Consider the following 27,598-nt stretch of genomic DNA (forward strand, 5'->3'; position numbering starts at 1 on the left):
TTCCCATCCTCACCTATGGTCATGAGCTTTGGGTTATGACCGAAAGGACAAGATCACGGGTACAAGCGGCCGAAATGAGCTTCCTCCGCCGGGTGGCGGGCCCTCCCTTAGAGATAGGGTGAGAAGCTCTGTCATCCGGGAGGAGCTCAAACTAAAGCCGCTGCTCCTCCAAATCGAGAGGAGCCAGATGAGGTGGTTTGGGTATCTGGTCAGGATGCCACCCGAACGCCTCCCTAGGGAGGTGTTTCGGGCACGTCCGACCGGTAGGAGGCCACGGGGAAGACCCAGGACACTTTTGGGAAGACTATGTCCTGGGAACGCCTTGGGATCCCCCGAGAGGAGCTGGACGAAGTGGCTGGGGAGAGGGAAGTCTGGGCTTCCCTACTTAGGCTCCTGCCCCCGCGACTCGACCTCGGATAAGCGGAAGAAGATGGATGGATGGATGGATAATAATAAATTACTAATAATAATAACAATTGGTTAGAATTTATATAGTGCTTTTCTGACACTCAAAGCGCTTTACAGTGAGAACTGTCACACACCATTCATTCACTCCACATTCACATATTGACGGGGGTAAGATACATATAATAATAATAATAATAATAATAATAATAATAATAATAATAATAATAATAATAATAATAATAATAATAATAATAATAATATTATTATTATTAATAATTATACTAATGTAAACACATTACTGGTAGTAAGATAATGCATTAATAATAATAGGGGTTAACTTAGCTAATAATATTAATATTACTAATAATAATTCTAATTATAAAAATAAACACATTGATGGTGGTAAGATACATTTAATAATAATAATAATAATGAAAAATAATATTAATAATAATAAACACATTGATAATGCCCATGGGACGGCGTGGCGAAGTTGGTGGAGTGGCCGTGCCAGCAATCGGAGGGTTGCTGGTTACTGGGGTTCAATCCCCACCTTCTACCATCCTAGTCACGTCCGTTGTGTCCTTGGGCAAGACACTTCACCCTTGCTCCTGATGGGTGTTGGTTAGCGCTTTGCATGGCAGCTCCCGCCATCAGTGTGTGAATGTGTGTGTGAATGGGTGAATGTGGAAATACTGTCAAAGCGCTTTGAGTACCTTGAAGGTAGAAAAGCGCTATACAAGTATAACCCATTTATTTATTTATCATAATGGTAAGATACATTTAATAAAAGTAAAAAGAATACCGTAATTTCCGGACTATAAGCCGCTACTTTTTCCCCTCGTTCTGGTCCCTGCGGCTTATACAAGGGTGCGGCTTATTTACGGCCTGTTCTTCTCCGACACCGACGAAGAGGATTTCGGTGGTTTTAGTACGCAGGAGGAAGACGATGACACAATGATTAAAGACTGACTTTTCATATACCGGTAGGCTGGTTATTTTGATAACGTACAGGCGAGCACTTTGTATTACTTTGCACCGTTGTATTATTTGTACTCTGCACGAATGCTGTTCGCCATGTCAAAGATGTGAAAGTTTGATTGAATGATTGAAAGATTTATTGTTAATAAATGGGACGCTTTGCGTTCCCAAACAGTCATCTCTGTCCCGACAATCCCCTCCGTGGTAGCAGGAACCCCTATATACTACGCTAATTACACATCAAAACCCTGCGGCTTATAGTCGGGTGCGGCTTATATATGGAGCAATCTGTATTTTCCCCTAAATTTAGCTGGTGCGGCTTATAGTCGGGTGCGGCTTATAGTCCGGAAATTACGGTAATAACAATAACAATAAACACGTTCATAGTGGTAAGCTAAATGTAATAATAATAATAATAAACACATGAATTATGGTAAGCTACATTTAGTTAGGGTAGACTGCCAATTTGTACATACAGCCTTTTTGACCACATTCAATCATTCATTTATATTCACACGCCAAATATTCATTCATTCATACACCAAATATTAATTCATTTTCATACACCAAACATTCATTAATATTCATACTCCAAATATTCATTTATATTCATACAGCAAACATGCATTCATATTTATACACTAAACATTATTTCATATTTATACACCAAACATTCATCTATATTTATACATTAAACATTCATTCATTCGTACACCAAACATTCATTCATTTTCATACACCAAACATTCATATTCATACGTCAAACAATAATTCATTCATACACAAAATATTATTCCTATTTATACACCAAACATTCATTCATATTCATAAAAAACATTAATTCATATTCATACACCAAACATTAATTCATTTATACATCAAACATTAATTCATATTCATACACCAAACATTAATTTAGTTCATACACCAAACATTCATTCATATTCATACACCAAACATTCATTCATATTCATACGTCAAACATTCATTCATTCATACACCAATATTATTCATATTCATACACCCAACATTCATATTCATACAGCAAACATTATTTATATTCATACACCAAACATTCATACATATTCTTACTTCAAACAATATTTATATTCATACACCAATTATTCACTCATTCATACATCAAACATTCATTCATATTCATACACCAAACATTCATTCATATTTATACACCAAACATTCATTCATATTCATACAACAAACATTCATTCATATTCATACACCAAACATTCATTCATATTCATACACCAAACGTTCATTAATTCATACACCAAACATTCATTCATATTCATACACCAAATATTCATATTCATACACCAAACATTCATTCATATTCATACACCAAACATTAAAGGCCTACTGAAATGCGATTTTCTTATTTAAACGGGGATAGGAGGTCCATTCTATTTGTCATACTTGATCATTTTGCGATATTGCCATATTTTTGCTGAAAGGATTTAGTAGAGAACATCCACGATAAAGTTCTCAACTTTTGGTCGCTGAGAAAAAAGCAGACGATATGCGCGTGACGTCACAGGTTGTGGAGCTCCTCACATCTGCACATTGTTTACAATCATGGCCACCAGCAGCGAGAGCGATTCGGACAGAGAAAGCGACGATTTCCCCATTAATTTGAGCGAGGATGAAAGATTTGTGGATGAGGAAAGTGAGAGTGAAGGACTAGAGGGCAGTGAAAGCGATTCAGATAGGGAAGATGCTGTGAGAGGCGGGTGGGACCTGATATTCAGCTGGGAATGACTAAAACAGTAAATAAACACAAGACATATATATACTCTATTAGCCACAACACAACCAGGCTTAAATTTAATATGCCACAAATTAATCCCGCATAAAAAACACCTCCCCCCTCCCGTCCATATAACCCGCCAATACAAATCAAACACCCGCACAACACACTCAATCCCACAGCCCAAAGTACCATTCACCTCCCCAAAGTTCATACAGCACATATATTTCCCCAAAGTCCCCAAAGTTACGTACGTGACATGCACATAGCGGCACGCACGTACGGGCAAGTGATCAAATGTTTGGAAGCCGCAGCTGCGTACTGCATTACACATACAAATTAAACAAAATGCTTATGGCAACATTCTGGTTGCGTACTCACGGTACCGCGTCTGCGTATCCAACTCAAAGTCCTCCTGGTAAGAGTCTCTGTTGTCCCAGTTCTCCACAGGCCAATGGTGAAGGTTGACTGTCATCTTTCAGGAATGTTATAAATGAAACACCGGCTTTGTGTTTGTGTTGCTGCAGCCGGCCGAAATACACCGCTTCCCACCTACAGCTTTCTTCTTTGCTGTCTCCATTGTTCATTGAACAAATTCCAAAAGATTCACCAACACAGATGTCCAGAATCCTGTGGAATTTTGCGATGAAAACAGACGACTTAATAGCTGGCCACAATGCTGTCCCAAAATGTCCTCTACAATCCGTGACATCACGCGCAGGCATCATCATACCGAGACATTTTCAGCAGGATATTTCGCGCGAAATTTAAAATTGCACTTTAGTAATCTAACCCGGCCGTATTGGCATGTGTTGCAATGTTAAGATTTCATCGATATATAAACTATCACACTGCGTGGTCGGTAGTAGTGGGTTTCAGTAGGCCTTTAAAGGAATACGTATGAAATCTTAACATTGCAACACATGCCAATACGGCCGGGTTAACTTATAAAGTGCAATTTTAAATTTCCCGGCAAACTTCCGGCTGAAAACGTTTCGATATGATGACGTTTGCGCGTGACGTCAACGGTTGAAGCGGAAGTATACGGAACCCATTGAATCCAATACAAAAAGCTCTGTTTTCATCTCAAAATTCCACAGTATTCTGGACATCTGTGTTGATGAATCTTTTGCAATTTGTTTAATGAACAATGGAGACTGCAAAGAAGAAAGTTGTAGGTGGGATCGGTGTATTAGCGGCTGGCTGTAGCAACACAACCAGGAGGACTTACTTGGATAGCAGACGCGCTAGCCGACGCTAGCCGCCAACCGCACGGATGATCGGGTGAAGTCCTTCGTCCTTCCGTCGATCGCTGGAACGCAGGTGAGCACGGGTGTTGATGAGCAGATGAGGGCTGGCTGGCGTAGGTGGAGCGCTAATGTTTTTATCATAGCTCTGTGAGGTCCCGTTGCTAAGTTAGCTTCAATGGCGTCGTTAGCAACAGCATTGTTAATCTTCGCCAAGCTAGAAAGCATTAACCATGTATTTACATGTCCAGGGTTTAATAGTATTGTTGATTTTCTGTCTATCTTTCCAGTCAGGGGTTTATTTCTTTTGTTTATATTTGCATTTGAGCCCGATGCTATCATGTTAGCTCCTTAGCTAAAGTGTTTCGCCGATGTATTGTCGTGGAGATAAAAGTCACTGTGAATGTCCATTTCGCGTTTTCGACTCTCATTTTCAAGAGGATATAGTATCCGAGGTGGTTTAAAATAGAAATCCGTGATCCACAATAGAAAAACGAGAGAGTGTGGAATCCAATGAGCTCTTGTACCTAAGTTACGGTCAGAGCGAAAAAAGATATGTTCTGCACTGCACGCTAGTCCTTCACTTTCACGTTCCTCATCCACGAATATTTCATCCTCGCTCAAATTAATGGGGAAATCGTCGCTTTCTCGGTCCGAATCTCTCTCGCTGCTGGTGTAAACAATAGGAAAATGTGAGCAGCCCTTCCTCCGGTGTCGTCACGCTACTTCCGGTCGGGGCAAGGCTTTTTTTTTATCAGAGACCAAAAGTTGCGAACTTTATCGTTGTTGTTCTATATCAAATCCTTTCAACAAAAATATGGCAATATCGCGAAATGATCAAGTATGACACATAGAATGGATCTGCTATCCCCGTTTAAATAAAAAAAATTCATTTCAGTAGGCCTTTAATTCCTATTCATACATCAAACATTCATTCATATTGATACAGTAAACATTAATTCATTCATACACCAAACATTTATTCATATTTCTACACCAAACATTCATTCATATTTATACACCAAACATACATTCATTCATACACCAAATATTGTTTTATTCATACACCAAACGTATAGGTTTAGTGTCTTGCCGAAAGACACAATGGCAGTGACCAGGATGATGGAAGTTGGATTTGAACCATGAACCCTCAAGTTTCTGGACGCTCTACCATCTGAGCCATGATGCCCACACGCACACACACAGTTTATCTCCTAAGGATTGCGTGTCTTCGTGAGCAGAATAATTAGTGCAACCAAATTAGTGTGTCTGTCCTTATGAATATGTAAATGATATGCTAATAATCAGAACACCCACAATACTGGGAGGAGATGATGACGTGAAATAAAATGTCTCAAAAGTGGAAGGTTTGGAGAATTGGAGATTTCAAACTAGATTAATCATGACTAATCACCGGCGATTACTCGCTTGCATAATTAACATTAGCTTCAGAAAAGAGCCTGGTATTTGTACACAAATGCAATTTTATTTACTGTCAAAATGTTATTCAGTAACGTTTTTAAACGTTTTACTTGAATGCATGTCCTTAATTTGCACAAACTTGCTATCACTTATATCTAAAGTTTTTTCAGGATGTATTTTAAGTATAATATTTAGTTTGATATAAAGTTCTTTCACAATGTATTTTAAATATAATATTTAGTTTTATCTAAAGTTCTTTCAGGATGTATTTTAAATATAATATGTAGTTTTATCTAAAGTTATTTCAGGTTGTATTTTAAATATAATATTAAATTGTATCTAAAGGTCTTTTAGGATGTATTTGAAATATAATATTTAGTTTTATCTAAAGTTATTTCACAATGTATTTGAAATATAATATTTAGTTTGATCTAAAGTTCTTTCAAGATTTATTTTAAGTATAATATTTAGTGTTATCTAAAGTTCTTTCAGGATGTATTTTAAATATAACATTTAGTTTTATCTAAAGTTCTTTCAGGATGTATTTTAAATATAATATTTGCTTTTATCGAAAGTTGTTTTAGGATGTATTTTGACTAAAATATCTAGTTTTATCTAAAGTTGTTTTATGATGTATTTTAATTATAATATGCTGTTTGATCCAAAGTTGTTTTTAGGTTGTATTTTAAATATAATATTTTGTGCCAGCCGCAGGTCAAAGTGTCCTCCCTCATTTATTAATCTAAGTGTGTTCTTGATTAAAGCCATAATTCTTTGTGATTAATCATGAATTAAATCATTGTTTTGGGAGTCCTAATATATACAAATATATATATATATATATATTAATGTCTGTATATATATATATAGATATATATATCCATCCATCCATCCATTTTCTACCGCTTGTACATATATATATATATATATATATATATATATATATATATATATATATATATATATATATATATATATATATATATATATATATATATATATATATATATATATATATATATATATATATATATATGTATATGTATATGTATATTAGACTTAGACTTAGACTTAGACTTAGACTTCCTTTTTATTGTCATTCAAATTTGAACTTTACAGTACAGATAAGAATAATATTTCATTTCATTAGCTCATGGTAGTGCAGGATAAAAAAGTAATAAGGTGCATATATAAATAAATAAATAGGTTACTGTACAGATAAATATATTGCACTTTTTCACATGCGTCCACGTTTATGGATGTATGTTATATTGTCTTTTTTATTCCAGCGAGTTAATCCATTTTGGGGGGAGTTGAGGGGATTTTATGATGCGTTCAAGAGTGTTATCTAAAGTTGATTATGATTATGAAATATTCTTTATTAATATTGTTTTATTAATGTTAGTTACTCATAATTAACATTGATTAATTATTTTTAGTTATTCCTAAATAGCATTGGATCAACAGATCTGCTTTTTTTTCTGAATATTTTACCTTTTTGCTACGTTTTTAGCATTTTCACAGGGTTTTTATTTACGCTGCAGCATGAATGCCTCTCTAGAGGTACCTAATTAAGTGTCCTGTTTGTGTGTGTTTTGCTGAGTCAGCAGCTGACAAGACACACTCCTTCAAAGGGGACCCCCCCCAACTCCCCCCTCCCAGTGCACAGTTGTGCAGGCTGCTGATAACACAATCTGGGTCATCACCCGCATGCTTCTCCCCAACCCCGAATAATACTTCAAACATCAAGAACCCAGGAGGAGTTCCAACCTCTTCTTCAGCAAACTGAAACACGGGCCTTAAGTTTTCCCCCCACACACCCCTCATCTTGAAGAGTGACCCCCACACACAATCCTCATCTTGTAGGGTGACCCCAACCCCCCTCATCTTGAAGAGAACCTCCACACACACACCCCCTCTTGAAGGGTGACCCAACACACACTCCTCATCTTAAAGGGTGACCCAACACACAATCCTCATCTTGAAGGGTGACCCCCACACACACCCCTCATCTTGAAGGGTGACCCAACACACAGTCCTCATCTTGAAGGGTGACCCAACACACACTCCTCATCTTGAAGGGTGACCTCCACACACACCCCTCATCTTGAAGGGCGACCCAACACATACCCCTCATCTTGAAGGGTGACCCAACACACACTCCTCATCTTGAAGGATTACCTCCACATACACTTCTCATCTTGAAGGGTGACCCAACACACACTCCTCATCTTGAAGGGTGACCCAACACACCCCCTCATCTTGAAGGGTGACCTCCACACACACTCCTCATCGTGAAGGGTGACCTCCACACACACCCCTCATCTTGAAGGGTGACCCAACACACACAAACCTCATCTTGAAGGGTGACCCCCACACACACACCCCTCATGTGATCTTGAAGGGTGACCCCCACACACACACCCCTCATGTGATCTTGAAGGGTGACCCCCCCACACACACCACTCATCTCGAAGGGTGACCCACACACACCCTCTCATTTGATCTTGAAGTTTGCCTCCCCCATGGCCCGGCTCCCTCATACCCCCACTCCCCACCCCCGTGAACTTGACTGCTTGCCACAACAACAACAAGCTGACTTGTGCCCGTAAGCTAGTTTGGACGTGATGGACACCCCAGAGGACTGCAAGATGATCACAGGCTTCCACCAAAAGTTAGTTAGTTGTTGTGTGTTTATTGTTGTAATACTACACAAGTGAGTTGGTTGTTGTTGTGTGTTCATTGTTGTAATACTACACAAGTGAGTTAGGGGTTGTTGTGTGTTTAATGTTGTAATACTACACAAGTGAGTTAGTTGTTGTTGTGTGTTTATTGTTGTAATACTACATAAGTGAGTTAGTGGTTGTTGTGTGTTTAATGTTGTAATACTACACAAGTGAGTTACTTGTTGTTGTGTGTTGATTTTTGAAATACTGCACAATTGAGTTAGTTGTTTTGTTGTGTGTTTATTGTTGTTATACTACAAAAGTGAGTTAGTTATTGTTGTGTGTTGATTCTTGTAATACTACAAGTAAGTTGGTTGTTTTTGTGTGTTGATTTTAGTATTACTACACAAGTGAGTTAGTTGTTGTTGTGTTTATTTTATAATACTACAAAACTGAGTTTGTTGTTGTGTTGATTTTTGTAATACTACACAAGTTAGTTATTTGTTGTTGTGTGTTTATTTTGAAATACTACGCAAGTGAGTTGGTTGTTGTGTGTTTATTTTTGTAATACTACACAAGTAAGTTGGTTGTTTTTGTGTGTTGATTTTAGTAGTACTACACGAGTGAGTTAGTTGTTGTTGTGTTTATTTTTATAATACTACAAAACTGAGTTCGTTGTTGTGTTGATTTTTGTAATACTACACAAGTGAGTTAGTTGTTGTTGTGTGTTTATTGTTGTAATACTACACAAGTGAGTTAGTTGTTGTGTGTTGATTTTTGTAATACTACACAAGTGAGTTAGTTGTTGTGTATTTATTGACGTAATACTACACAAGTGAGTTAATTGTTGTGTGTTTATTTTTGTAATATTACACTAGTGACTTAGTTGTAGTTGTGTCTTTATTGTTGTAATACTACACAATGATTTACCACTTGTATCATTCTGATCCCTGAACTCACAATTAGTAGCACCTATTCGACGCCGTATAAGCCAGTGGTACCCCTCGTTGTCGGCTTATTCGAGTGGAAATGGCGAGCATTTCCCCATTTCATCGCCAGAACAGCTAAGCTAGCTTCCGGGGTTGGCCGACATCGTCTCACAAGATGTAGTTTCTCTTTAAATTTCCATCTTGAAGTGGCCTTGCAAATATATATCTGCCACCTAATCAACGTTTTGTTCTCCTTCTCTGCTACGGCACAACACTTCCTGCTTCCTGCTAAATTTAATCTTGTGAATGGATACTCACTTTGGAATGACAAATGAGTATCCAATCACAGTCTCGTTAACATCAGGCTACTTAGATAGGCTACTGTCAACAACTTGTGATCTGATTGGCTATCGCAACTGTCTATTAACTCTATGTGTTCTCAAATTCATCCGCTAGCGGTCCCGATGAGTATCCAATCACAGGACGTGTAAATGTCATGTTCAACGTGAGACCATCTAGAAGGCCTTACTGACAACAACTGGTGATCTGATTGGCTATCGCTATTGTCTATCAACTCTAAGTCCTCGTTCACTTACAGTGCACAGACGCCCACATTGCTGATTCTGAAGGCCTCCGGCAGATTCCGTCCAGCATGGCAACATAAGCTAGCTGAATTCTGTTTGGATACAAACTAAACTAAAAACAACAGCACTGGAACAAGCATAATATGACATGACGAGAATATGAATACTTTTAGATATTTGGGAAAGTAAATTTAAAAAATGTTTTATCTTTAATTATGATCATGAATTTTGGTTATGTTAGGCCAGCAGAGAAGGCCTTGCTGGCCCCGACAGCACACCACTGCATGACTTAAAGAAGCCAGGTCACATGACTTAATGATGACAGGTCACATGACTTAAAGATGACAGGTCATATGACTTAATGATGTATGTTATATTGATTATTGTCACATGACTTAAAGATGACAGGTCACATGACTTAAAGATGTGAGGTCACATGACTTAATGATGCCAGGTCACATGACCCAAAGATGACAGGTCACATGACTTAATGATGTCAGGTAACATGACTTCATGATGCCAGGTCACATGACTTAATTATGACAAGTCACATGAGACTTAATGATGACAGGTCAAATGACCTAAAGATGACAGGTCACATGACTTAATGACGCCAGGTCACATAACTTAATGATGATAGGTCAAATTACTTAATAATGACAGGTCACAAGACTTAATGATGACAGGTCACATGACTTGATGATGACAGATCACATGATGTAATGATGATAGGTCACATGACTTAATGATGCCAGGTCACATGACTTACTGCACATGACTCAAAGATGCCAGGTCACATGACCCTAAAGATGCCGGGTCACATGACTGCAGTGTTTTTGTGGTCCATCACAGGGTTTTTGTCAACAGGAATCTTACGCTGGAAAATATCACTTGCTATGGCTTTGACATGGACTACACGCTCGCTAGTAAGTACTTGACCTCATGGATGAAAACCGAGTCTTCAATTCCCATTCTCCTGAAACCATTTGATTCCTATTTTCCATGCTCAGAATCAGCAGCCACAGCTGACTGTTTATTTCTATACATGATGTACAGCTGCTCCCCTTGCAGCACAAAAACTACAGTTCTACAAGCATTATTATCACTGGAAGGCCAGATTAAACATGAAGGGCACGCTAGAGCAAACAAGAAAGCAAGCTAGTCACTAAGCCAGTTTTAAACAAGAGAATAAAGAAGTTGTTAGTAAAGTTTAAGAAGTGTAGATGGAAGTTCCTTACAACAGGCAGTAATCAGTCAATAAAAGGAAGTGAAGAAATGTTTAAGAAATGTAGATGGAAGTGCATTACAACAGGAAGTAATCAGTCATTAACAGGAAGTGAAGAAAAGTTTAAGAAGTGTAGATGGATGGATGGATGGATGGATGGATGGATGGATGGATGGATGGATGGACCATTTTTTTTGGTTGTGTTATTGTGTAAAATTCAGGAAATAACTCCCTGGACTAAGAATTTTAAGGGTAAAATTTAAATGAGTGTATTTTTGTATAGAGTATTTTATCTTACTTTTGTGTAGTCATTGTGTACTATCGATCAAACAGTTGTACGCGCCGTGGAAAATGAAGAATCAGCAGACTTGGAGGATGTTCATTCACTTGTTTCATTTTGCAGAAACAAAGCAGATAACAGACATGACAACTAGAATCATTTCAACATTCTGGTGTTTTAAACACACTAAATCCAGAAAATAGGTTGTGCTCGTCAGTAACAGTTTTTAGATCTAGCAAAGTGAAAACACAATGGAATCAGCCTGACAATGTTTGTTTCCTAAACTAACATCTGCATCAGACGACTTGTGTTCACTAGTTCTGCAGTTCGAAAGGATGGTTCACACCTTGGAGAGCTGTTGCAGCAGGTGGATTGACATGAATCATGACTACAACACGACAGATGTCAAGTGAATTAAAGTCAAAGTTGTTGAAGAAGGTGAATTGTTGACAAATGTGTTGCAGCAGGTGGATTGACATGAATCATGGCCCCAACACCACAGATGTCAAGTAAAACAAAGTCAAAGTTGTTGAAGAAGGTGAATCGCTGACAAAGCTGTTGCAGCAGTTGGATTGACATGAATCATGACTCCAACACCACAGATGTCAAGTGAAACAAAGTCAAAGTTGATGAAGAAGGTGAATCGTTGACAAAGATGTTGCAGCAGGTGGATTGAATGAATCATGGTTCCAACACAACAGATGTCAAGTGAAACAAAGTCAAAGTTGTTAAAGAAGGTGAATTGTTGACAAAGCTGTTGTAGCAGGTGGATTGACATGAATCATGACTCCAACACCACTGATGTCAAGTGAAACAAAGTCAAAGTTGATGAAGAAGAGTACTTGTTGTCACTCCTTAAGTCCACACCTCACAGACGTTGTAATACTACACAAGTATTAGAGGTGGTGCAACAAAGTTTTCTTTGTTTCTTACAATTCCATCATTTTCTAGTCTTTGGTGTAGACAATATTTTCTTCTTTTCTTTTAATGTTTTTAAATCCAGAAATGTGCCATTTGATGTGATAATAGTTTTGTGTCATCTGCTTTGTGTTGACAAAATGAAACAAGTGACTGACAGAAAAGTCGTGTTATCACTCATGTTACGTTTTATTCGAAGTTAACGTTTTTTTTTAATGACAAAAAGCTGATAGTATTTCAAAGTATTTTCTTTCATAAATGTGGACAAAGCTGTTAAAGGAGCCATGGCGAAGTTGGTAGAGTGGCCGTGCCAGCAATCGGAGGGTTGCTGGTTACTGGGGTTCAATCCCCACCTTCTACCATCCTAGACACGTCCGTTGTGTCCTTGGGCAAGACACTTCACCATTGCTCCTGATGGGTGCTGGTTAGCGCCTTGCATGGCAGCTCCCGCCATCAGTGTGTGAATGTGTGTGTGAATGGGTGAATGTGGAAATGGTGTCAAAGCGCTTTGAGCACCTTGAAGGTAGAAAAGCGCTATACAAGTATAACCCATTTATCATTTATTATTATATGTAATAATGTGGCCAGAAATGGTACTGCAATCACGGTCAACATTCTGTAGTCCCCTCCCCCTCTACCTGACTGAGGTTGCCAGATACACAGCGGAATCCAGCTGGATGAACTGGGCTACTCCAAGCTTTTGAGCTTTAGAGAGAAACTTCTGTGAAAAGAAACTTCATAAAGTTCATATTCGAGTTTAAAGGATGAATGCTTGGAAATAGAAAACAAATTGGAGTGGAGAATGGTCCCAAAGAAGACCTCTTGTGGTCTGTGGTCCATGGACTATAATCCGTCACTGTGCAGTGTACATCTCTCCAGACTACGAGAGCCTGGGCTTTGAGCTTCTGAGGGACAGAATGGTGTCGGTGGGCTACCCTCATGAGGTCCTGCGCTACACCTATGATCCCAGTTTCTCTACAAGGTTGGTCAACTCCCACCTTCTCTTTGAGCACCATGCACATTTTGTCATCTTCTCACAGTCCTTCATGAAGAATGATCTTTAACTCATGCGTGTCCTCGTTCATGAGAAACAACTGTCCAGTCTTTGCTCCTCTTTTCTAGAGAAGAGACGATCAAACGCTCACTTTCGAACTTATTTCTACAACAGAAGTTCTCTGACGGCACTTCACACATTGAGAAGGTCCTCAAACGCTAGAGCGAACCAATTTAAACCACATGTGTAGCTTAGTGATGGAGGCAAGGAAAACCTCCCTCTGAAAGAAAACCCTCCTTATTCATGTTAACTTAGCAGGCCTCGCTACACGTCTTAAAATGGAATTCTGCCAACCATCTTTTAGTCAGTTACAGACGGGGGAGCTGTACGTTTGATCATTTGGATGTTCTTCACCAACAATAATTTAGCATCTAGCATGATGTTAGCATATAATGTTAGCATGTAGCTCAAGTAGCTATGCTAACATTGCTAACACTTCATTTCACATTGTTGTATGCAATACATCAAACTTGATTCATTTAGCACTGTTCATGCTCAGGAAAGTGGCAAACTACAATAAGTTAGCATCTAGCATGAAGTTAGAATACAATTTCAGGATGTAGCTCAAGTAGCTATGCTAATATTGCTAACGCTTCATTTTCTTCACCAACAATAGCTTAGCATCAAGTATGAGGTTAGGATGTAATGTTATAATGTAGCTCAAGTAGCTATGTTAACGATGCTAACACTTCATTTTCTTCACCAACATTAGGCTAGCATCTAGCATGATGTTAGCATATAGCTCAAGTAGCTATGCTAACATTGCTAACACTTAATTGTCTTCACCAACAATAGCTTAGCATCTAGCATGATGTCAGAATATAATATTAGCATGTAGCTCAAGTAGCCATGCTAACATTGCTAACACTTCATTTTATTCATCAACAATAGGATGGATGAAACAATAGGTTAGCATCTAGCATGGGGTTAGAATATAATGTTACCATGTAGCTCAAGTAGCTATGCTAACATTGCTAACACTTCATTTTCTTCACCACCATTAGGTTAGCATCTAGCAGGATGTTAGAATATAATCTTAGCATGTTGCTCAAGTAGCTACGTTAACATTGCTAACACTACATTTAACATTGCTGTATGCAAAATATCAAACCTGATTCATTTAGCACTTTTCATGCTCAGGCAAGTGGCAAACACAAAGTGCTGTACAAAACAAACAAACACAAATAAGACAAGAAGAGAAGAAAACAGACACACACACACACACACACACACACACACACACACACACACACACACACACACACACACACACACACAATTGAGTTTGAGGTGAGGAGCAGGACAGAGGTGACTGTTTGTCGCTATGGTTACAGGGGTCTGGTGATGGACACCACCTACGGGAACCTTCTGAAGGTGGACTCCAACGGGAACATTCTGGTGTGCAGTCACGGCTTCACTTTCCTCAAAGGGTGAATCACAAGAAAATAATGACACAAAAAAATTGTAACATATAACAATAAAACAATGACACAATACAATTGTAACATAACAATAAACTAATGACACAATACAATTGCAATGTATAACAAAAAAATAATGACACTACAATTGTAACATAAAATAATGACACAATACAATTGTAACAGAGCAATAAAATAATGACACAATACAATTGTAACATAACAATAAAATAATGGCACAATACAATTGTAACATAATAAAATAATGACACAATACAATTGTAACATAACAATAAAATAATGACACACTACAATTGTAACATATAAAAATAAAATAATGACACAATAAAATTGTAACATATAACAATGAAATAATGACACAAAACAATTGTAACATATAACAATAAAATATAGACACAATAAAATTGTAACATATAACAATGAAACAATGACACAATACAATTGTAACATACAACAATGAAATAATGACACAATACAATTTTAACATATAACAATAAAAAATGACACAATAAAATTGTAACATATAACAATAAAATAATGACACAAAACAAGTGTAACATATAACAATAAAATATAGACACAATAAAATTGTAACATATAACAATAAAATAATGACACAATAAAATTGTAACACATAACAACAAAATAATGACACAATATTATTGTAACATATAACAGTAAAAAAATGACACAATAAAATTGTAACATACAACAATAAAATAATGACACAATACAATTTTAACATATAACAATAAAATAATGACACAATACAATTGTAACATATAACAGTAAAATAATGTCACAATAAAATTGTAACATTTAACAATAAAATAATGACACAAAACAATTGTAACATATAAAAATAAAATAATGGCAGAATAACATTGTAACATATAACAATAAAATAATGACACAATACAATTCTAACATATAACAATAAAATGACACAATACAATTGTAACGTATAAAAATAAAATAATGACACAATAACATTGTAACATATACCAAAAAACAATGACACAATACAATTGTTAACATACAACGATGAAATAATGACACAATACAATTTTAACATATAACAATAAAATAATGACACAATACAATTGTAACATACAACAATAAAATAATGTCACATTAAAATTGTAACATTTAACAATGAAATAATGATACAAAACAATTGTAACGTATAACAATACAATAATGACACAATAAAATTGTAACATAAGACACTAAAATAATGACACAATAAAATTGTAACATATAACAATAAAATAATGACACAATACAATTGTAAAATATAACGAATAAATTAATGACAATTGCTGCACACACATTTGGAATATTGATTTGTGTGTTTTCAGAGAGGAGATCAATCGATATTATCCCAACAACTTCATTCAGAGGGACGACACAGACCGTTTCTACGTCCTCAACACACTCTTCAACCTTTCAGGTGACACGTTTTCACACGCACACACACACACACACACACGCACACACACACACACACACACACACACACAATACAACAATTAAATGTGTGTTGCTTTCTTCACAGAGACATATCTTTATTCTTGCCTTGTGGACTTCTTCACCAACTGTAACAGATACAAAAAGTGAGCACACACAAGTTCCACACACACACACAAGTTAACACACATGTTCCACGCACACGCCCCACACACAGGTTACACTCTCACACAAGTTCCACACACACACACAAGTTCCACACTCACACTCACACACAGGTCGTTAGGTAACACCCTCACCTTGCTGACAAATGGCGGCCATGTTGCAGCGTGCTGAAAGGTCATCACCATGGCGACCTGTTCATGTCGTACAGAAGTATGTTCCAGGATGTGAGAGACGCCATGGATTTCATTCATGACACGGTGAGTCCACGTCCTCTTCTCCCGCCTGGTTTCACCTCATGTGGATTCATCATCCAGGGAGTCCTCAAGGAGCAGACCCTCAAGAACCTGGACAAGTACGTCAACAAAGACGTGAGTAGCACAAGAAAACATCAACAAGTACGTCAACAAAGACGTGAGTAGCACAAGAAAACATAAACAAGTACGTCAACAAAGACGTGAGTAGCACAAGAAAACATCAACAAGTACGTCAACAAAGACGTGAGTAGCACAAGAAAACATCAACAAGCACGTCAACAAAGACGTGAGTAGCACAAGAAAACATCAACAAGTATGTCAACAAAGACGTGAGTAGCACAAGAAAACATCAACAAGTATGTCAACAAAGACGTGAGTAGCACAAGAAAACATCAACAACAACCTCACATTCTGACCATCAAACATCCAAATAAAGACACTTTTTGTAAAAGACAACAGAAAATACTAAGTGAAATGTTGACATATTCAAATGATTAATAAGTGAAATGTTGACATATTCAAATAATAAATAAGTGACATTTTGACATATTCAAATGATAAATACGTGAAATGTTGACATGTTCTAAAGATAAAAAAGTGAAATATTGACATATTCAAATGATAAATAAGTGAAATGTTGACATATTCAAATGATAAATAAGTGAAATGTTGACATATTCAAATGATAAATAAGTGAAATGTTGACATATACAAATGATGAATAAGTGAAATGTTGACATATACAAATGATAAATAAGTGAAATGTTGACATATACAAATGATGAATAAGTGAAATGTTGACATATACAAATGATAAATAAGTGAAATGTTGACATATACTGTACAAATGATAAATAAGTGAAATGTTGACTTATATAAATGATAAATAAGTGAAATGTTGACATGTTCAAATGATGAATAAGTGAAATGTTGACATATTCAAATGATAAATAAGTGAACGGTTGACATATACAAATGATTAATAAGTGAAATATTGACATGTTCAAATGATTACGTGAAATGTTGACATATTCAAATGATAAATAAATGAAATGTTGACATGTTCAAATGAATATGTGAAATGTTGACATATTCAAATGATAAATAAGTGAAATGTTGACATGTTCAAATGATAAATAAGTGAAATGTTGACATATTCAAATGATAAATAAGTGAAATGTTGACATATACAAATGATAAAAAAGTGAAATGTTTACATATACAAATGATAAATGAGTGATCGGTTGACATATACAAATGAGAAATAAGTGAAATGTTGACATATTCAAATGATAAATAAGTGAACGGTTGACATATACAAATGATAAATAAGTGAAATGTTGACATGTTCAAATGATTACGTAAAATGTTGACATATTCAAATGATTATCTGAAATGTTGACAAATTCAAATGATAAATAAGTGAAATGTTGACAAATTCAAATGATAAATAAGTGAAATGTTGACATGTTCAAATGATAAATAAGTGAAATGTTGACATTTGCAAATGATAAATAAGTGAAATGTTGACATGTTCAAATGATAAATAAGTGAAATGTTGACACGTTCAAATGATTAATTGAAATGTTGACATATTCAATTAATAAATAAGTGAAATGTTGACATATTTTAATGATAAATCAAACAATGATTAAAAAGAATGTGGGTGACAGGAAGGTGTGAGTATTTCAAGGTAGGACAAAAGTGAAATTACATCTTTCCTTGCAGCCAAACATTGTTGTGTTGCTGAGTCGAATCAAAGACGTGGCCAAGGTCTTCCTGGCCACTAACAGCGACTATATGTACACCGAGGTAAGTAACGCCGACAAGATAACAGTCCTAACACCCTAATAATCTGATTTAAAAAACTCCTTGCTGCTGCGTGGAGGCCATCATGAAATACCTGCTAGAAAGTCCCACCAAGGTAAGACAGTTTGGCATGAAGGTGAACAAATGACGTGTCCTGGCTGGTCCACCATGAAGAATGGACATGTGTGTGTGTGCAGTCTGGAGGTCCCAAAAAGCCCTGGCGCTCCTTCTTCGACCTGGTGGTGGTGGACACCAGGAAGCCTCTGTTCTTCGCAGAGGGGACGGTGCTGAGACAAGTGGACACGGTAGGACACTGGCGCTCCTTTCAGAGGGGAATGTTTCACACCTCCATGTTTGGGACGCAGGACACGGGCAAACTGTGTATTGGCACCTACACCGGCGCCCTGCAGCACGGAACCGTCTACTCTGGAGGTGAGCATGTCCAAGAACCAAGGTCGTCCGTTTCAGCCTGAAACATGAAACGCCCGCAGGATCGTCGGACCTCGTGTGCGACCTGCTGGGCGTGAGAGGGAAAGACATCCTCTACATCGGAGATCACATCTTTGGAGACATCCTCAAGTCGAAGAAACGACAGGGCTGGAAAACCTTCTTGGTGATCCCAGAACTCACCAAGGAACTCAGCGTGTGGGAGGAGAAGAAAAGTATTTATGCAAATGCACACATAGACACACATATACACACATAAATGCGGTATATATATATATATATATACAGTATATATATATATACTGTATATATATATATATATATATATATATATATATATATATATATATATATATATATATATATATATATATATATATATATATATATATATATATATATATATATATCTTAGCGTTGTCTCGATACCAATATTTTGGTTCCGGTACCGGTACCAAAATGTGTTTCGGTACTTTTTGGTACTTTTCTAAATAAAGGGGACCACAAAAAATGTCATTATTGGCTTTATTTTAACAAAAAAAATGTAGGGTACATTAAACATATGATAAATGATAAATGGGTTATACTTGTATAGCGCTTTTCTACCTTCAAGGTACTCAAAGCGCTTTGACAGTATTTCCACATTCACCCATTCACACACACATTCACACACTGATGGCGGGAGCTGCCATGCAAGGCGCTAACCAGCAGCCATCAGGAGCAAGGGTGAAGTGTCTTGCCCAAGGACACAACGGACGTGACTAGGATGGTAGAAGGTGGGGATTGAACCCCAGTAACCAGCAACACTCCGATTGCTGGCACGGCCACTCTACCAATGTTTATTATTGCAAGTTTGCCCCTAAATAGAATAGTGAACAAACAAGACAACTTGTCTTTTAGTAGTAAGTAAACAAACAAAGGCTCCTAATTTAGCTGCTGACATATGCAGTAACATCCATCCATCCATTTACTACCGCTTATTCCCTTCGGGGTCGCGGGGGGCGCTGGAGCCTATCTCAGCTACAATCGGGCGGAAGGCGGTGTACACCCTGGACAAGTCGCCACCTCATTGTGTCATTTATCATTCTATTATTTTGTCAACATTATTAAGGACAAGTGGTAGAAAATGAATTATTAATCTACTTGTTCATTTACTGTTAATATCTGGTTATTTTCTCTTTCAACATGTTCTATCTACACTTCTGTTAAAAAATGTAATAATCCTTTATTCTTCTGTTGTTTGATACTTTACATTAGTTTTGGATGATACCACAAATTTGGGTATCAATCCGATACCAAGTAATTACAGGATCATACGTTGGTCATATTCAAAGTTCTCATGTGTCCAGGGACGTATTTCCTGAGTTTATAAACATAATATAAATCTTAAAAAAAACAAAATAAGTTTTTGTGATGCTAAAAAATATTGATGTAATCATAGTAGTATTATTATTATAGAGGTTTATTTGAAATAGTGACAGATACAAAAACATAGACATCTGAGACAGTTATCCAATGTATGCATCATAGTGTTTGTAGCCAAAGCTAATTTACAACACTTGTCCCCAACAACAACAACAACAACAACACAGATCCAACATCATTAAAATAGGAAAATAAAAAATAGAATAAGGCAAAGATGACTCGATAATAATGATAATAGAAATAATACAGACAAAGTGCAAACTAGATAAAAGCCAATAATAATAATAACACAGACAAAGTGCAGACTAGAAAAAAACAATTAGTAAAAATGAGTAAAAACTAAACATGGGAACACGATTGTTGCTCAACTAGCCATAATTGTGTTTGTTTTTTGAAAGTGACAAGTGCAGGTATACTTTTCAAAGTGTCAGGTAGAGAGTTCCATAGTTGTGGTCCTTTTATTGAAAAGGCAGTCTGGGTAAAAGGTGTCCTACGAAATGGAACGCAACAGTTGCCTTTTGACATTGCTCAGGTGGTAGATCTGGTACCACTTTGCAGTCTTGTAATTGCCTTGCAGAGCAATTGGGGAGCAGAGTTATCCAAGCATTTAAAAACCAGTTTGACTGTATGTAACAAAATCAAATTGGTAAAACTTAAAATATTGTATTTAGCTCAAATTTGGCAATGATGATATCGTATACTCTTCTTGTCTAGGACTTTCAAGGCGCGGTTATAAAGACACTCAATGGTCTTGATTGATGACTGGTGTGCCTGGGACCATGTAGTTAAGCCATAAGATATGTGTGAAAGAATCATTGAATTCATAAAAGTAAAAGCACAGCTGAGAGTTAAGCAGTTTCTTATAATATAGCCTAGATTTGCCTTCAGGGTTTTACACATTTTCTCAATGTGACTTTTAAAATTCAGCTGATAGTCTATGATTATTAGGGTTGGGTATCGAGTATCGAGTATCGATTGGAACCGGGACTAACTTTCCGATTCTCCCGGAATCGTTCAAAAGTTAAAATTTCGATTCCTATTTTCGATGCTGTCACGCCAATTTAGTCCGCCGACCGGAAAAAAATATGTCCGCCGAACCGGAAGAAGAAGCCGCTGAACACCAACGAAGAAGCGCCCACCGCCGGAAGTGTTAGCATAGCCGAGCGAGTCAGTCAAGCTCAAGCATGGATAGCGGGCGTCGGCGGTCGAAAGTGTGGCTTTACTTTACAGAAAAAAAATGAAATAACCGCGAAATAACAGAGCTCCATGTCCATCAAGAAACGAGTGGAGAGAGAGCTGCAGATGTACCAGGACGTTCCACCGATACTTATGTCTGACGACCCTGCTGCATGGTGGTGGTCCGGTGGAACCAACAAAAGACTTATCCTTTGCTGTCATATCTCGTTTTCTCCTATTTATGCGTTCAAGCTTCTTCCACACCCAGCGAACGTGTATTTTCCACAGCAGGAGACACTATCTGTCCAGAACGCTCACGCATCCTGCCTGAGAAGGCGGATATGGTCATTTTCCTAAACAAGAACTGTCTCTGATTTTATACTGTACCTGCTGCTAATCTGGACTGGGTTTTGCAAGTTGTTTCTTATTGTTTATTTGCTTTTCTGCACCAGGTTAGCCCATCAGTGGGAGCACGGTAACATGTTTAAGTACCTGCAGCATCATACACTTGTGTGTGTAAATGTGTTTTCATGAGGTTTTCAAAAATAAAGCTCTCTTGAGGAAAGTGTACCCCTGGGAAAATGTATTCATAATTTATAATATTTATATTCAAGTTCATAGATTTGATATTTATATTCTAGTTGAAAACAGCCCTGTGAGGAATTTATAGTAAAGTTCATAAAAAGTTAATAGAATTAAAATTGATGGAGAATGTCAGACTATTTCATTCAGAAAGACTGTAGGTTAGCTAGCTCATTTAAAATATCCTAAACTTTTTTTTGACCCTGCCTCTTAAAAGAATCGGAATCGAGAATCGTCAGGAATCGGAATCAAAACAAAGAACCGGAATCGGAATCGGAATTGTTCGAATTCAAACGATACCCAACCCTAATGATTATGCCCAAATATTTGACTTCAGGTACTTGTTCAATGAGCTCCTCGTTAATTTTTATATTCAGGTTTGTTTGAGGTAGCTTTTTTATGGAGAAGCAGACAGAGTTAGTCTTTTTAGTGTTTAGGGTTAAACAGGATGATGCCAGCCAAGATGCTATTTTGTCTAATTTAGCATTTAACTTCTCAGCAACTAGAGTACAGGTCTTACCTGATGTATATACGACTGTGTCATCCGCATACATCTGTAAATCTATATCTGTGCATACATCTGGTAGGTCATTAATGTATAGACTGAATAGTATCGGTCCCAAGACACTACCCTGAGGTATCCCTGTTTCAATTTTGCGGAAAGAAGATCTCACATTATTAATGGTGACACATTGTTCACGGTCCTTTAGATATAACTCAAACCAGGACAATGACTGTTTGGATAAGTTGAATTTGGTTAGTTTTGAAATTAAAATGTCATGATTGACTGTATCAAATGCTTTTTTTAAGTCTAGAAATACTGCACCGACCACCTGTCCTTTGTCAAGGGAATGTTTGATCTTTTCAGTTAAAACACAAGTGGCAGATTCTGTAGAATGGTTACGTCTGAATCCGAATTGCAGGGGATTGAAATAGTGATTTGTCTCAAGGTGGTGCATTAGTTGTTCCAAAACAATCTTCTCCAGGACTTTAGATAACACTGGAAGAAGGCTATAATTAGATGTAATTCCAGCATCACCAGATTTTAAAAGTGGTATTACCTGTGCAGTTTTCCATCCATCTGGGAATTGCCCTGTTTTAATGGAAATATTAATAAGACGGGTAAGAGGCTGTATAAGAATGCAGCTATATTTTTTTAAGAAAAGCTGTGTCTAGGTTATAAATATCCTTTAAGTATGTGGTGTTTAGGTCATGTATGGCATTTAGGACAGTTGTCTGACTAACCTCCTTGAGCTGAAATGAGCTGTCTTGTTCATCAGGTATGTCTGGATTTTCCGTTGTCTGTCACTAGTATCGACTAGATACGCTCCTGTACTTGGTATCATTACAGTGGATGTTAGGTGTAGATACACCAATGACGTTTGTTTACATTGTAGCGTATACTTCCATCTTGATGGTTCATGATTGGACATAGTGAAATGTTATACTCCATCCATCCATTTTCTACCGCTTATTCCCTTCGGGGTCACGGGGGGCGCTGGAGCCTATCTCAGCTACAATCGGGCGGAAGGCGGGGTACACCCTGGACAAGTCGCCACCTCATCCCAGGGCCAACACAGATAGACAGACAACATTCACACTCACATTCACACACTAGGGCCAATTTAGTGTTGCCAATCAACCTATCCCCAGGTGCATGTCTTTGGAGGCGGGAGGAAGCCGGAGTACCCGGAGGGAACCCACGCAGTCACGGGGAGAACATGCAAACTCCACACAGAAAGATCCCGAGCGCAGGAGCGAACCCAGGACCTTCGTATTGTGAGGCACATGCACTAACCCCTCTTCCACCGTGCTGCCGAAATCTTATACTGACTTTGCCAATTATAGATCATTTTTAACACATCGGATATTATGATTTTGGTGTGCTGCGAAGTGTAGTAAAGCATGTACAGTTGTATTGAAGCATGTATAGTTATAACCAGAACGACGCTTGGAACAAGTGTACTATATTTATCGCCGTGGAGACATTAATTAGAGCTTTAGAAGTAGTTACAACACTGCGTATAGACATTATCCACTAGCCATGTCTTAATGCACCTCTTCCTGCCTACACACATTGTCTGCTTGTAAATACTCCGTGATTGTGCACTGCAGGTGGGGGACCGGTACTTTTTAGAGGCGGTATAGTACCGAATATGATTCACTAGTATCGCAGTACTATACTAATACCGTACAACCCATTATACTTACATAAATGCAGTACATACATATATATATATATATAAAAAAAATATATATATATATATATATATATGTATGTTATAGATGGTATGCATATTATAAATGTATAGATGTATGTATGTATGTATGTATGTATGTATGTATGTATGTATGCAAATATGCACATGGACACACATATACATACATATATATATATATATATATATATATATATATATATATATATATATATATATATATATATATATATATATATATATATATATATATATATATATATATATATATATATATATATAAATGTATATATATATATATATATATACATAATACATACATATATGTATATATATATATATATATATATATATATATATATATATATATATATATATATATATATATATATACAGTATATATATATATATATGTATACAGTATATATATATATATATATATATATATATATATATATATATATATATATATATATATGCCCACTGCCTATATATATAGGCAGTGGGCAGAGAGACGTCCCCGCCCTCCACGAGTCTCCCACTGCTTTGCGGGCAGGTTTTGGATAACCAAAGGCTAAGGGAGTCAACCCTGACATCAAATCCGGAGCCGGAGTCCCTAAGGCGGTCTGACCTTGTCTTCATAGTCATTCCGGCAACTCCTGCGATGCCGCTGGTGCCAAGATGTATCGGTTTTACCTTTCCCTTGGATGCATCAACTGCGATTGCTGCACCAGGCAACAACACAAGAAATTTAAATTCAACAATGAAAACTTCTCCCCTCAAGCTGGGCATGTGGAATGTCAGAACAATGACACCAGGACTTCCGACGACCTCCAGGACATCAGCGATGCCCGGAAGACCACAGTCATCAATGATGAACTTGTGAGACTGCAGGTTGACATTGCCGCACTGCAGGAGACGCGGCTTGCCGACTCTGGAACTCTCAGAGAAAATAACTTTACGTTCTTCTGGCAAGGGAAAAGTGCCGAGGAAACCAGAGAGTATGGCGTTGGATTTGCTGTCCGGAACTCTCTACTGGGAATGATAGAACCCTGTCAACAAGGCACAGAAAGACTGCTATCAGTCCATCTCCACACCACCACTGGGCCCGTCAACCTGATCAGTGTATATGCACCAACACTCAGCGCCACCAGGGATACCAAGGATGAGTTCTACAGCCAGCTAGACTCTCTTATGGACAGGATCCCAAAAGAAGAGCACCTGATACTGCTGGTGACTTCAACGCCAGAGTGGGCACTGACCACGACTCTTGGCCCTCCTGTCTTGGCAAGTTTGGTGTTGGAAAGATGAATGAGAATGGGCAACGGCTCCCGTAGTTGTGCTAATACCATGACCTCAGCATCACCAACTCTTTCTTCCAGACAAAGCCTCAGCACAAAGTGTCTTGGAGACACCCTCGCTCCAAACACTGGCACCAGCTAGACCTGATCATCACCAGGCGATCTGCGTTGAAGTGCGTCCTCCTTACCCGCACCTTTCACAGCGCTGACTGAGATACTGATCACTCGCTGGTGTACTCCAAGATGAGACTTCTACCTAAGAAGATCCATCGCTCCATGCCCCAGGGCAAACCCCGCATAGATGTGAGCAAGACCGCACATCCTGACAAGGTAGCGGAATTCACCCAATCTCTCTCCGAGGTGCTTGACTCAGATCCTCCTGGTGGCTCAGCCACAGAGAGATGGGACCGCATTAGAGAGTCAGTACACAGCACTGCTATGGTGGTCTTTGGAGAGAAACAGACAAAGAACAACGACTGGTTTGAGGCCAACTCTTCTATACTCACTCCAGCTGTAGAAGAATGCCGCAGAGCTCACCTGGAATACAAGCGATCCCCTAGCCAGAGAACCCTGCAGGTGTGCAGATCTGCCAAGAGCAAAGTACAGAGACTAGCAAGGCAATTTGCTAACGAATACTGGCTCCAGCTCTGTCAGAGCATCCAGTTAGCGGCTGATACTGGAAACATCAGGGGCATGTACGAAGGCATCAAGAAAGCCATGGGCCCAACCAAGAAGGTTACAGCACCATTGAAGTCTGCCACGAGCGAGACCATCCAGGACAAAGGCAAGCAGATAGAGAGATGGGTGGAACACTATTCCGAACTGTACTCCAGACAGAATCAAGTCACATACGATGCCCTCGCAGTCATTGAAAGCCTCCCTCTCATGGCTGAACTGGACGAGAAACCCACTGTGGCTGAACTGAAGAAGGCCATTGAGAGCCTGTCCTCAGGGAAAGCGCCTGGGAAGGATGGCATACCACCAGAAGTCATAAAGTGCGGCGACAGCAAGTGTGCATCTTTACGACCTCCTCTGTCAGTGCTGGGAGGAAGGAGCAGTACCTCAGGACATGAGAGACGCCAACATCGTTACCCTGTACAAGAACAAGGGTGATAGAAGCGATTGTAACAACTACAGAGGAATATCTCTCCTAAGCATCGTAAGCAAAGTCTTCGCACGTGTCCTCCTGAACAGACTGCAGAAGCTTGCTGATAGAGTATACCCAGAGTCACAGTGCGGGTTCCGCTCGGAAAGATCAACCATTGACATGGTCTTCACCATCAGGCAACTGCAAGAAAAGTGCAGAGAGCAGCACAAGCCCATCTTTCTGGCCTTCATAGACCTGACCAAAGCGTTCGACCTTGTCAGCAGGGATGGGCTCTCTCTGCCCACCGAGACTCCTGAGCATGATCAAGTTGTTCCATGACGGCATGAAAGGCACAGTTCAATATGACGGCTCGACGTCAGATGCTTTCGACATCCGCAGTGGCGTCAAGCAGGGCTGTATCCTCGCTCCCACTCTCTTCGGCATCTTCTTTGCCGTTCTGCTGAAGCACGCCTTCGGATCGTCGACCGAGGGTGTTTACCTCCACACTCGGTCAGACGGCCGACTGTTCAACCTGGCTCGCCTAAAAGCAAAGAGCAAGGTCCGGGAGGTAACCATCAGAGACATGCTGTTTGCAGATGACGCTGCTCTGGCCACCCACACAGAAGAAGAGCTACAGAGCCTAATGGACCGCTTTGCAAAGGCATGCAACGAGTTCAGCTTGACTATGAGTCTGAAGAAGACAAATGTGATGGCCCAAGATGCTGAACCACCCTGTATCACC

General features: G+C 38.3%; 1 protein-coding gene across 7 annotated transcripts in view; it reads left to right on the forward strand.

The window, feature by feature from the left end:
- The first annotated feature begins 8,299 nt into the window (after positions 1–8,299).
- The window catches only part of nt5c2l1 (5'-nucleotidase, cytosolic II, like 1), a 39,783-nt gene continuing 20,484 nt past the window's right edge, over positions 8,300–27,598 (forward strand). The window contains exons 1-13 of one of the 7 annotated variants that reach the window (XM_062055074.1): positions 8,310–8,497; positions 10,855–10,928; positions 13,290–13,407; positions 14,814–14,909; positions 16,283–16,374; positions 16,480–16,537; positions 16,720–16,813; positions 16,871–16,924; positions 18,539–18,622; positions 18,699–18,734; positions 18,817–18,924; positions 18,985–19,051; positions 19,111–19,281. In XM_062055074.1, coding sequence (XP_061911058.1) covers positions 8,451–8,497; positions 10,855–10,928; positions 13,290–13,407; positions 14,814–14,909; positions 16,283–16,374; positions 16,480–16,537; positions 16,720–16,813; positions 16,871–16,924; positions 18,539–18,622; positions 18,699–18,734; positions 18,817–18,924; positions 18,985–19,051; positions 19,111–19,281 — 1,099 coding nt within the window. In that variant the 5' untranslated portion in view covers positions 8,310–8,450. Of the gene's footprint in view, positions 8,498–10,854; positions 10,929–13,289; positions 13,408–14,813; positions 14,910–16,282; positions 16,375–16,479; positions 16,538–16,719; positions 16,814–16,870; positions 16,925–18,538; positions 18,623–18,698; positions 18,735–18,816; positions 19,052–19,110; positions 19,282–27,598 lie in introns of all 7 variants that reach the window. The other 6 variants (XM_062055072.1, XM_062055071.1, XM_062055070.1 and 3 more) reach the window with 6 other exon arrangements.

This window comes from Entelurus aequoreus, linkage group LG08 (assembly GCF_033978785.1).
Source record: "Entelurus aequoreus isolate RoL-2023_Sb linkage group LG08, RoL_Eaeq_v1.1, whole genome shotgun sequence".
NCBI lineage: Eukaryota > Metazoa > Chordata > Actinopteri > Syngnathiformes > Syngnathidae > Entelurus > Entelurus aequoreus.